The sequence below is a fragment of the Lynx rufus genome, unplaced genomic scaffold, assembly GCF_022079265.1.
Source record: "Lynx rufus isolate CCGP_SWC_20201006 ecotype Redwood Valley unplaced genomic scaffold, mLynRuf1.p SCAF_8, whole genome shotgun sequence".
Lineage (NCBI taxonomy): Eukaryota > Metazoa > Chordata > Mammalia > Carnivora > Felidae > Lynx > Lynx rufus.
The window spans coordinates 62,773,108-62,786,501 of record NW_025814896.1 but is presented as its reverse complement, the minus strand read 5'-3'; the positions used below and the strand labels follow the sequence as shown (position 1 = coordinate 62,786,501).

Below are 13,394 nucleotides of genomic sequence, written 5' to 3'. Positions count from 1 at the left end.
GCCTCCTGCTTTATTTCTAGCACATCCACAACTCCATCCGGAGACCTGCTCTTTGCTAGTGGCCTTCAATCACTTTCCACCATTTGCAGTTCCATCCTTCCCACATTCCTCCTATCGAACTCCCCTTTGTCCAGGCCTAGCGCTTGTGGCATCCGAGCCCGGCTTTGATCTGCTGTAAACTTCCAAAACAGGGTCGGGGGAGGAGGGGAGCTGACCCCCTGCCCTTGCGACCCGTGGATCCCAAACGCGGCGAGGTCCCCGTGGGCCCCCACCCACCGCCGGCAGTTTCCTTAGGGCCACGAAGCCTTTCACCACCCCGGTCTCTACCGATGAGCTCAAGTCCGGAAGCCCTCCCCGTGCACTACCACCTCGCCCGGGGTGCCTCACCCTGGTAGGGCTTCGACAGCGAGTGTTCCCGTTTCAAGTACTCGAAGGTTTGACCCGCCCCGACTTGCCGTGGCCCCTGCCCAGACCCCAACAAAAGGAGAAGGAGCAACATCCTGGACCCATTCCAAGCCGACAAACGCCGCCGCCACCGTTGCCACCACCCAGAGGGTCCCAGAGTCGCCGCCATCTTTCCCACTGCCGTCCCTTCATTAAAAGCCCGCCCAGTTGCCCAAGCCATTAGCCCAGAGAACCATCTGCCCCGCCTCCCATTGGCTCTCGTCGAGCCCCCGCCCCCGCAGGTGAGCATCTCACCGATTGGCTGGCTTCGAGATCAGTTGCCTTGCCAACCAAGGGAGGGGGAGTGGCCTAATGCCTGGATTCCCTTATTGGCGTTTGTCCTGCGGTCCACTAGGCCTGCTGGGATACGTAGTGATTTCCATTTTGTCTCAGCATTCTAGAGTAAATTTAAAGAGATAAAATGTTTCTCCCAGTTTCACACAGACGTTCTATCCTCTGTGCCATAGTACCTTCGTGTCTATGCGGAGTTATCCGTCAGGATGTAAAACTGAAAGGAGAAATAGACAAATCCACAATTACTGTAACTGGGCAATTATTAGGAAAACTATCAAATTTATAAAAGACTTTGAACACAACAAAGAACTTGACCTGATGACATTTATAGAAACTCCACTCAACAACAGCAAAAGACACATTCTCTTCAAGTGCAAAAGAAGCATTTACCAAGATAGCCTGGGCAAAACAAAACAAACACCTCCACAAATTTAGAAGAAATGAAAGCACACAAAGGATGTTCTACCATGATGGAATTAAGCTAGAAATAACAACTGAAAGATTTCTGGGAAATCCTCAAATATTTGGAAATTAAACAACTCACTTCTTTAAAAAAAATTTGTTTAATGTTTATTATTATTTTTTAAAAGAGAGTGTGAGCAGGGGAGGGCAGAGAGAGAGGGAGACATGGAATCTGAAGTCGGCTCCAGGCCCCTTAAACAACTCCTAAATAACCCATAGAGGAGTAGGAAGTACTGAAGGACTGTAGTGAGTCTTCTAAGAAATGGAACAGGATTATCAATCCTTTACCTGGGTGGCACAGCAGGACACACAGGACCTGAAACCAAAAGAGTGAGGTTCAGGGGCACCTGGGTGACTCAGTTGGTTGAGCGTCTGACTTAATTTTGGCTCAGGTCATGATGGCATGGTTTGTGAGTTCAGCTCAGGTCGTGATCTCACAGTTCATGAGTTCAAGCCCCACATCTGGGTCTGTGCTGACAGTGTGGATCCTGCTTCAGATTCTCTCTCCCTTTCTCTCTGCCCCTGCTCCACTCATTCTCTCCGCCCCTCTCTCAAAAATAAACATTAAAAAAAAAAAAAAAGTAGGGTGCCTGAGTGGCTCAGTCTGTTAAGCATATGACTTCGGCTCAGGTCATAATCTTGCAGTCCATGAGTTCAAGCCCTGCATTGGGCCCTGTGCTGACAGCTCAGAGCCTGGAACCTGCTTCAGATTCTGTCTCCCTCTCTCTCTGCCTCTCTCTCTCTCTTTCTCTCTCTCTCTCTCTCTCTCAAAAATAAATCAACATTAAAAAAAAAAAAAACAGAGTGAGGGTCATCCAGCTTCCCACCTTTTCCTCACCATTTCCATCACCCAACCAGTAAATAATTATTTTATTGCTAATTATTTCACAAAGCCATCACATCCTTTTCATCCCCTGCTTTGTCTGTCTCCCAAACCACAACTGTTATTCTGGTCACCATCATCCACATGGTCCCCCAAGTAAACCATCTAGCCATGTCATTTCCTGAATGTCAGGGTTAAATGAGTTGATACTGGTAAAGCTCTTAGAGCAGTGGCTGGCATGTAGTAAGCACTATATCATCATCATCATTATTATTAACGGAGCCCTTGTTGGTTCCCATCACCTGTGGGGAAAAGATTCAAGCCCCTCAACTTGGCAAACAAAGCCCTCTGCCACCCTTCTCTGGCTTTATTACCCACAGCTTCCTTTCTTCATCTATATCTGCCAGCTTTCCCTCTTCCCTCTCCTTTTCCACAGCCCACTTCCTCCTAGAGGCTTTCCCTGACTTCCTCAGGCAGTGGCAGTTGCCCCACTCTGAGCTCTCAATGTTCCCCAAGCACATTTCTTACAGAGCACTCACCAGTTCTGTCTCTGTCTTCCCAACAAACTTAACCAAAGTTAATTCTCTCTTTCCTGAACATAAATATATTTAATAAGAGAAACATGAATGTAAGCCTGTTTGATATTCAATATTTAAAATTAAAACTGTCACAACCATCGGGGCACTGCCTGGCTGCGTCAGTGGAACACGTGATGCTTGATAGTGGGGTTGTGAATTTGAGCCCCACTTGGGTGTAGAGATTACTTAAAATCTAAAAAAACAAAAACAAAACCCAAAAAACTGTTACAACCACTGATCATTTATAGACTCCACACAAAGTAGATATTTGGTATTAAGATATAAGGAATTGCAATGAATCTATTTGCGTCATACCCTAGCTTTAAAACCATTCATGGATATCAATTATCATAGGATAAAATCCAAATGCCTTAATGTAGCATTCAATGCCCTTCAACTTGACTCAAATCAGCCTGTACACACGTCAATTACAATGTGTCACCCTGAATTATGTGGCTCAATTAGCAAATTATGTGTTTGTCTCCCTGGCAAGGCTGGGAGCTCCTGGACCACAGGAAGCAGATCTTACTCATTTCCTATCATAGGCCCTACCCGCTTCCCCATTCCCTAACCCATCACCCAGCACGTAGTAGGAATTCCAATTGTTTTGAATAAAATTATTTCCATTATATTTCTGTCAGTTGGAATTGTTTTATTGTAATAAATATACATAAAATAAAATTTACCATTTTAACCACTTTTAAGTATACAGTTCAGAGGCAGTAAATACATTTACATTGCTGTGTGACCTATCTACTGGATTTTTTTAATGTTTATTTATTTTTGAGAGAGACAGACAGAGTGCAAGTGTGGGAAGGGCAGAAAGAGAGGGAGACACAGAACCGGAAGCAGGCTCCAGGCTCCGAGCTGTCAGCACAGAGGCGCGACGCAGGGCTCGAACTCACAGACCACAAGATTATGACCTGAGCTGAAGTTGGACGCTTAACCAACTGAGTCACCCAGGTGCCCCTCTACTGGATTTTGGATAGAGCATCTCAGCATATCTTATTGTAAAATTCACTGTGATGAAGAAAAGGGAAATAAAGGAGAGTGTGTCAAAGACAAAATACACAGGACAATAATTCAGATGATTTTCTCCAAACTGTTGCAATAAGGAAAATGCTCATTAGAAAGGAACATATCAAAGAAAAGGAAAGGGGCCTGGTGTTTCATAGAGGCAGGTAAACAAGGGAATCATCATGAGGAAGGATAGAGAGGGTTTTATCTGAGTCACTGAGGAAGGAAGGCAAAAGTGGGTCTTATCTCAGAATATTCTAGAACAGGATAGTCCTTTGAAGATGAAGTTAGCCATTTCTCAGGACTCAAAATGGGATGAGAAGGGACACAAAAGGGCGAGGGAATTTTTTGACTGTAGCTGGTTTCCAAAAGTACAGGGTCCATATAAAATTCAATACTGTCAAGGTGTTGAGAGGAGGTGCAGGGAAACAGAAAAAGGAGCGATGTCTCCCTCCAACACCACGTTACACACATGTAGAGGCACCTTCTTGTAGCCAGGTCAGGTCTTGACCATCTTTTATTTTTTTTTTATTTTTTTTTTCCACGTTTATTTATTTTTGGGACAGAGAGAGACAGAGCATGAATGGGGGAGGGGCAGAGAGAGAGGGAGACACAGAATCGGAAACGGGCTCCAGGCTCCAAGCTGTCAGCCCAGAGCCCGACGCGGGGCTCGAACTCACGGACCGCGAGATCGTGACCTGGCTGAAGTCGGACGCTTAACCGACTGCGCCACCCAGGCGCCCCTTGACCATCTTTTAGATGCTTAATGCTCTCTTTTTCTCCACAGAATCATCTCCCGTGATCTAGGGCTGTATACCTCCAGCATGGGGGCATTCACAGACAATGTGAGTTGTACATTCTAGCAGTTCTGGATGATGATTCCTCCACTTCCTTGTCTTCAAAGCCAAAGAGATACCTCCACTTAGGAGCCCCTTGAAACCTGATGCCCCTACCTCCACCCCATGTCAGAGGCTCCAAGGCAGCCTCTTGGCCCCATTCTTTCCTCTCCCCCCTGCCCTTCCCTTTTTAACCTTCCCATTCTATTTAAATCCACTCCCACCCAAAACCTAGGATCCAAAGCAAGGCCTAACATCAACCCTCCCAAAGCCAGGTAGACCACTCTTCCCTGCTCAGATATCCAGGTAAGGATTTGGAATTAGGTCCATCATCAGCCCTAGGATGGCCGCTAACCCAGTCCCACCCCTGCCCCAGCTCCTTTCCTCCCCAACCCACTCCCCATTCCCACCCGGCCCACCCCCACCCCCATCCCATACCTCCAGTTCTCCAAGCAGACCTAGAGCACAGAAGGGGACAGTAGCTCTAACACAAACTAGCCAACTACTTTCCGGTGGCAACTTACAAATTCTAGTCTCCCAACAAGCCACAATTAAATAGCCCGGAGTGCTTTGGGCATACACAGATGATTCGGTCCAACTCCCAAACACTTCATTGGTAAATCTAGGGTAGGGCCCAGGGATTTGGTTTTGAAAATCTCTCCCCAGGGAATATGATATGCAGCCAACTTCCAGAAGTACAACCCTTTCACATCCAGTATCTCATTTTGACCTCACGTTGACTTGGTGTGGTGGGCAAGGTGGGCATTACCTCACTTTACGATTAGGACATCTGTACTCAGTTCATAAATTTTAAACAGGGTGCAGCACCTCAATTTAGAGGTAGGATTTTGAGATTTGTTTAAAGAACAAGTAACTGTAGACCTCTGCATTGTGAGTGTGAGCCATGCTGGGCTTAGAGATTACTTTAAAAAAAGATAAAAGGAGAGGTTCCTGGGTGGCTCAGTCAGTTAAGTGTCCGACTTCTTCGGCTCAGGTCATGGTCTCGCAGTTTGTGAGTCCGAGCCCCAAATCGGGTTCTGCCTGCTTCAGATTCTGTGTCTCCCTCTCTCTCTGCCTCTCTGCCACTCACGCTCTGTCTCTCTTTCTCTCTCTCAAAAATAAATAAACATTTAAAAAAAAAGAAAAAGAAAAAAATTCTTTGGAGGAAGATTGTGTGTGTACTGAGGAGAGGGTAGGATAGATGAAAAAAAGCAAAAAGATCTTGATAAATGTTGAAGCTGGGTTATGGGTTTATGGGGATTCCCTCCACCTTTATGTATGTTTGAGAGTTGCAATAATAAAAAAAAAAAACTTTTTAAAGTCTCCCTTGGAGATGATTACAAAATGTGCTGGGTATGCATTTGTGGTGTTTTCTAAATTTCCTCCAGGGAATGAAAACTGTAATTAACTGTAATCTGTGAAGTTCATTGTGACCCATCCAATATAATGTCATAACTAAAAAGAGAGAGGAGTCTGCAATCTGGAAAAAGAACAGTCAATGGATGAAAATATGTCTATCAATTCTGTCCAGGGAGAGAGTATTTCTAAGTATCCTGTGTTGGTTAAAATTAAGCCTACTCTCCTAACATATTCATAACGACTTCCCACTTAACATTCTAGCTCTCTTAGAATTTCTCAGTATATTAACTAATTAATTTCTCAGCATATTAGGAAATTAGTATTAGCATATTATTATATTGCTAGTACTAGTATGTTCATACGCTAATTAAGAAATTAGTATTTGGCTTTATCACTTCATTACTTCATAACACTTTAGTCAGTATGACTTACGCTCCCCAATGTGTTTTCCCATCAGTGAATTGATAAAAATCAATATCCTGAGGACCAGATCTCAGATCTGTGGTGGCTCTATGAAGGGGCAAATGAATTAGGGACTGTCTCGAGGCATCCAGATGCCAGCTTGTCACAGGTAAGTTGGGACATAAGATTCACTAAAAATTGCAGGAAGAGGTTGGGAAGGAGGGAGAACTCTGGCATGTGGAGTTGGAATGAAAACATCTGCCGTTTTGAGATCTACCTCTACCTTATGACCTGAAGCAAATGACACAATCTCTCTTAGCCTCAAATTCTCTATCTGTAAATTGGGTGATGAAACCTACCACACTGGGTTGTTGAGAGCATTAAATGAAAAAATGTATAATGGATGAACATGCACACTGTAGACTCTAAAGAGTTCTATAAGTACACAAATCACTATTGTTCATAAAGTTTTGTTATGGCTTGTCTACTTGTGTTCTGAAATGTGTTCTAGGAAAGGAGATTTGGTCCCTTTATTTTTATTTTGTTTAATGTTTATTTACTTATTTATTTTAATTGTTTTAATGTTTATTTATTTTTGAGAGAGTGTGGGTGGGGAGGGGCAGAAAGAGAGGGAGACACAAAATCTGAGGCAAGCTCCAGGTTCTGAGCTAGACTCCAACCTGGGTTTTGAACCCACAAGCCATGAGATCATGACCTGAGCCAAAGTCGGACGCTCAAATGACTGAGCCATCCAGGTGCCCCAATTTTTATTTATTTTTGAGAGAGAGAGAGAGAGAAAGAGAGAGAGAGTGCGTGCTTGGGAGCACATGCAAGCAGGGGAGGGGCAGAGAGAGAGGGAGACAGAGCATCCAAAGCAGGTTCTGTGCTGACAGCAGAGACCTCAGTGTGGGTCTTGAACTTACTAACCTCGAGACCATGACCTGAGCCAAGTTGGATGCTTAGCCGATTGAGGCACCCAGGGGCCCCTGGATTTGGTCCCTTTAGAAGAAAGTATATGTACTTGAAATTGGTTTATAAATGGAATAGAAACTACTGACTGATGTGAGAATATTCCTCAGGGATCTTGGGGGGCAGGCAGAGTAGAAGTGTATAATATGTAAATCCTATCACTGGGGCTTATAATTAGAAATAGGATATGCTGTATCTTCAAAGGTCAAACAACTAAAAAAATAAAAGTCTTCGGTGGGTATAATTTTCCTCATTCACCTTCTGCCTGTGGAAGATGAACAGACAGGAGCCCTGAGCTCTCCGGATGCTGGATGAGTGGGGAGGTGCAAGGGGACAGCTGATCTACAGCTATGATAGAAGCCAAGGGAGAGGGTGAATGAGGTTGGAAATTCCCATGCTCTGCAGCAAGCAGCACCCATTGCTGTAAGAAACTGCAGGCTCTTCAGGATGGGTGGGAGCCATGTGAACCAGGGAAGCTATCTTGGAAGTTAACCTGGCCCGAAGTCCTGAGCCAACCAGATGATGGCTACTTCCAAAAGTCAGACTGAGGGTTATTAGCTCTAGGGGAAAAACCAAGAAGTCAAGGTTAGACCAAATACTGATGGATAAAAACTGAGATTAATGCATAAGGAGTCCAACTGCAAAAATATGATTGTAGAGGTGCCTGGGTGGCTCAGTTGGTTAAGCACCAGACTCTTGATTTCAGCTCAGGTCATGATCTCACCGTTAGTGAGTTCAAGCCCTGCATCAGGCTCTCTGCTGTTAGTGCAGAGCCTGCTTCAGATCCTCTGTCTCCCTCTCTCTCTGCCCCTCTCCCACTCACACTCTCCCTCTCTCAGAAATAAACAATTTTTTAAAATTCTTAAAAAATATGATTATATTTCTTTAAATCATATTCCACTTGGTATTTCTTTAAACAACTAGACTCATACATGGCTGTAAAAAGATTTCTATATTCTAAAATTCATGAAGACTTTTATGATGTTCCTTGGTTTCAATGTTTCTCAATGAGAATGACAGCTTGGAATGCAAACTTAGACAGGTTTAGGTTTCAATTCTTGACTCTTTTGATCTTATTGATCTTGTATGACCTTGAGCAAGTTATTTAACCTCTTTGGGACCCAGTTTTCTATCTGTAAAAGGAGAATGATAGTAACACCTACCTCAAACAATTGCTATAAATATTTAAATGAAGAAAGGAGTGAGGGCGCCTGGCTGGTTCAGTCAGAAAAGCGTAAGACAGTTGATCTCTGGGTCATGAATTCAAGCCCCATGTTGGGTGTAAAGATTACTTAACAAAAGGGGCACCTGAGTGGCTCAGTCGGTTGAGCATCTGACTCTTGATTTCAGCTCAGGTCATGATCTGGCAGTTTGTGAGTTCAAGCCCTGCATTAGGCCCTGTGCTGACAGCTCAGAGTCTGAGGCCTGCTTCAGATTATGTGTCTCCCTCTCTCTTTGCCCCTCACCCACTTGCACTCTGTCTGTCTCTCTGTCTCTGTCTCTCAAAAATAAATAAACATTAAAAAAATTTTTTAAAGAAACTGGGAGTCTCTGGAAGGTTTTGATCAGAGGGGGTTTATCATTTAAGTGTTTTAGAGAATCACTCTGCTGCTGGCTTGAGAAAAAACTGTAGGGAGGAAAGGGCAGAAGCAAGGAGACCAAGAATATTGGTAATCCGGGGCGCCTGGGTGGCGCAGTCGGTTAAGCGTCTGACTTCAGCCAGGTCATGATCTCGCGGTCCGTGAGTTCGAGCCCCGCGTCAGGCTCTGGGCTGATGGCTCAGAGCCTGGAGCCTGTTTCCGATTCTGTGTCTTCCTCTCTCTCTGCCCCTCCCCCGTTCATGCTCTGTCTCTCTCTGTCCCAAAAAAAATAAATAAACGTTGAAAAAAAAATTAAAAAAAAAAAAAAAAGAATATTGGTAATCCAAGTGAGCAAGGAAGGTGCCTGGGGCCTGGGTGGTGGCAGCAGAAGTGAGGAGAGGTAGCTGGATTTTAGATGTATTTTCAAGGTACAGTTAACAGATTTGTTGATCGATCTGATAGAGGTATAAAGGAACCAGAGGAAAAAAGGATAATTCCAAGATTTTCTGGCTACAGCAGCTGGAAAGATGGAATCGTCATATACTGATAGGAGGGAAATCATGAGAGAGATATGTTTTGGAGGAAAGATATTTTAATTTTGGTGGTACTGGGTTTATGCATCTACTGGAAATCCAAGCAGAGAATGGGCCCTCTGATCCTAACCATCATCCCAGTAAGACCAAATTCCCAATATTTAAGAAGAGCAGTTGGGGGTCAGGGTCGGAGGAAGTTTGTCAGCTGATTAGTGTTCAGTAGAGAGGACTTTCCCTCACCTACTGTGATAGCCAGCTTCCAAATGGTCCCCTCTGACCCCTGCCACCTGCTCCTGTAGGGTCCTTTCCCGTCGTGTATCAATTTTGGTCCATATGACCAATAGGATATGGAAGATGTGGTGGTACGTCATTTCTAAGGCTAGGCCATAAAAGACATGGCTTCCATCTCAAATCACGTATTACAGGCAAAGCCAGCTACCATGTTGTAAATAGCCCAATGGAGAGGTCCATGGGACAAAAAACCAAGTCCTCCTGCCAGCATCCATGTAAGTGAGCTTGGAGGTGAATCTTCCAGCCCCAACCAAGCCTTCGGATGACCTCAGCCCCAGCCAACATCTTGACTTCAATTTGTGAGAAACTCTGAGCCAGAACCGCCCAGCTAAACTGCTTCCCAGTTCCTGACCCACAGAAACTATGACATAATAAGTATTATTTTAGGCCACTAAGTTCTGCATTTGTTATGCGGCAATAGGTAACTAATGTACCTGTCAAAGTCAAGCGAAGGAGATGCTCTAAGAAAACTTGGAGGGAAAAAAAAAAAGAAAAAGAAAATTCGGAGGGTCCTGCAAGAAGAGAGACTGGCATCTTATTCCACAATTAGACCTCTGCTTAGGCAGTAGACTTACTATTTTGCCCTGGGTAGTCTATACTGCAACCATTGGGTGGACTCATTCAAGAGGGGCTGCCTGACAGGCAAAGTGTATCTCAACGGCAAGAAGCTGGAGGGGAGGAGTCCCAACAAGGGCTGAGGTGAACTTTCTACTATGAGAAACCAACAACTGGACACAAACAACATTCAGTCAAGTGGCAACAACCACAAAGTCGGGGGCGGAGGGGAAGGTTTCAAACTATGGGAGATTAAGCAAAGACAAATTCTCTTTCTTCCCTTCTTGCCCTACCAGGCCCCAATATTGGAGAAGTTTGATCCTGAAAATGAAGAGGGAAGTATCCTAGAACAAGCACATGACCCATTTCGCTTGACACATCCACACATCCACAAACACCTCCCCTCTCCAAAACTGGCTACAGTGATTGGAGAACTGAGGACTGACCAAGGCCCTTCCCCACTCCAAGTCCAGGGAGCAGAAACTGTGATCTCCAGTTAGGGACTCTCTCCCCATATAAAAGCATACAGCAGACTCCTGATTGGAGCTTCTTGGTATCCTGTCCACCCTAGGTGGACAATTGTCCACCCTAGATGTCAATTGTTATGGCCTGAGGTACTTTGTACAGGCCTGGTCAGTTGTCTGTCTCCAGTAGAATCCATGTGAAAGGAGGTGGGACAGGTCCCCAGAGAATAGGGAGTACTCTTCCCTGAAGAAGGGGACAGGAAGCTGGACAGCTCAGAGCAACAGATGCCCACTACATCTAATCCTGTTGATCTTTTTTTTTTTTTAATGTTTATTTAGTTTTAAGAGAGAGAGAAAGAGAAGCACAAGCTGGAGTGAGGCAGAGAGAGAGAGGGAGACACAGAATCCGAAGCAGGCTCCAGGCTCTGAGATGTCCACACAGAGCCCAACGCAGGGCTTGAACCCACCAACCATGAGATCATGACCTGAGCCAAAATCAGACGCCCAACCAACTGAGCCACCCAGGTGGCCCTGATCTCTCTCTTTTTTTTTAATTTTTATTTGTTTTTGAGAAGGAGCGAGAGGGTGAGTGGGGGCAGGGCAGAGAGAGAGGAAAAGAGAGGATCCCAAGCAGGCTGTGCACCGGCATTGCAGAGCCCAATGCAGGGCTCGATCCCAGGAACCTGTGAGATCATTACCTGAGCCGAAATCCAGAGTAGGACCCTTAACTGACTGAGCCACCTAGGCACTCCATGATCTTGTTGATCTTATCTTTGCCTTCTCTTGATTGCTTAGGAAAATTACACATCAGAGAATTTAAATGAGGATAGAACCTGATTATCAGACCCAGTCCCCTCATGTTGGAGATAAGGCCCCAAGGCCCTTCGGGCCTCGCCATTTGTTGAAGGCTCTACAGGTATTTGGTACCTGCGCAATTGTTTGGGACAAACCTGTAGAAATCTGGACACTTGGGAATGAAGGTCTCAAAGGCTGTCTCCTTTTCTGGGCAGGGCTTGGAGACAATAAGATTCAGTGATCAGGAACTTGCCTCACTGATCTGCCTGGGGAGATTTATTGCCTCATGTGGATTATGCCAGGCACTGTGGGTGTGGGTATCATTTATAAGGAGAACATTCAAACTCCCACCAGTCTTCCTAAGTTTCATCCAAAGAGAATTCCCGTGGATGCTCATGAGCAATGCATGAGACTGATGCCAGTATTTTTCAAATTGGAGATCGGCCAAGAAATCACTTTAGTTAGGTGCAGGGCAGACTTTTTTTTTTCTTCACTTTTTTAAGACATAGGCTAGAGTGGAAATTGTATTAAGGGGTAAATGCAATTTCATGAAACAGTTTTCTAGCTGCAATTTTATATATAAAACTACTGGCTAGAAGCTTCCTCCTCATTTCCCATTCCTGGCCCCCAACAGTATTATTCCTAGCCCCTTTTTTAGGAAAATCCAATTCATTCCACAAATGCATATGGAATACCAAGCATGTTGGATACAGAGATGCCTATGACACAGGTTTTGTCCTTGAGGGACTCTCAACCCAGTGGGAAATGGCCTACAGTCCAGAGTAAAGGAGAAAATGAAGTGGGCAGAAGGTGGCAGAATACAGAGAAACAATTTCTGGGCAGTGGATAGGGAAGTTGGGGGAACTTCTGTTTTCTATTTATGATTTGAATTTGTTGCAAGGAGCATGTATCATTTTGGCAATTTTAAAAGCCCAGTAAAAATATAAAAATACAGGAATGAATAAATGAATAAAATATAATATGAAAGTCCTGGCCTGAGGGAAGGAAAATAAACATATTTAGGAGCAGTGCTACCAAACTTGGGCTCATTTAGTCCCTTTAGTACAATCCAAGGGTCTCTTGATCCCCATCTTAAAAATGGAGAAATCAAGACCCTAAGAAGTCAAGCACTATTGCCCCAATTCACCAGCTGGTAAGGGACAGAGCCCATGGCATTTCTGCTATAGCCTGTTTCCATTTGCCAGCTACGAAAAAGGGCTGGAAACTAGGGACAATGACTTCAAGAAGTTGTTCTTAAGCTTTTGTAAATACTCAGTGTTTTTTATCTTGCTCTTCCTTACTTTTCTCTGGAGATTAACAGTTAATCTCTTAACATAAAAAAGGGTCTTGGTGTTTTTGGAGGCAGAAGGAAAAGCTTGTTGGGGTAGCCAGTCTTGGGGACAGGGCTCTCCAGTGCAGGAGGGGAGGAGGAAAGCAGAAAGGGGAGTAGGCAGGGCCCTGGAGCTCAGCCCCTCTCACATATGTGCTTGCCTGGGACTCTTCACAGGGGCCCTGCTCTCCCCAGGAGGACTTGCCTTCTGGGTTGTCAAGTCTCTCAGATCTGAGTGACAGGCTTCCCACTTTCCCACTTGCCAGCCTTTGCAGCCTGAACCTGCATGCACCATGACAACCCCTGTCACCTCCAGCAGCACTACCTGCACCCCAGCCTCCTTTGTTCCCTTACCATGGAGCCCCAAGGGGTCCAGATGTGGTCTTTTTAGTCCCTGATGATCTCCCTTGGCCTCTCTTCTCTATCATCCTCTATAGACTTTCTGTCTCTGCAGGGAAAGGGAAGGGAAAGAACTCGAAGACAGCAGCTAGAGTTGGATGCAGATACACAGTGGGGCTAATGAAATCTGAGTGTCCTCTAAAAATCCCTGCCTTGTCATGTCCATCACCATCATGGTTACTGATCATGTTCATTGAGCTCTTACCAGGTGCCAGGCATCATCTGACTCAATACTCCAGAATGTCCCAGAGTCCCAGGTCACA

General features: G+C 44.9%; 1 protein-coding gene across 5 annotated transcripts in view; it reads right to left on the bottom strand.

Annotated features, from left to right (window-relative positions):
* The window catches only part of LMAN2L (lectin, mannose binding 2 like), a 93,647-nt gene extending 93,067 nt beyond the window's left edge, over positions 1 to 580 (bottom strand). For all 5 annotated transcript variants that reach the window (XM_047067651.1, XM_047067649.1, XM_047067652.1 and 2 more), the window contains exon 1: positions 388 to 580. In XM_047067651.1, the coding sequence (XP_046923607.1) occupies positions 388 to 574 (187 nt within the window). In that variant the 5' untranslated portion in view covers positions 575 to 580. The remainder of the gene's footprint in view (positions 1 to 387) is intronic.
* Between the last annotated feature and the right edge of the window lie 12,814 nt (positions 581 to 13,394).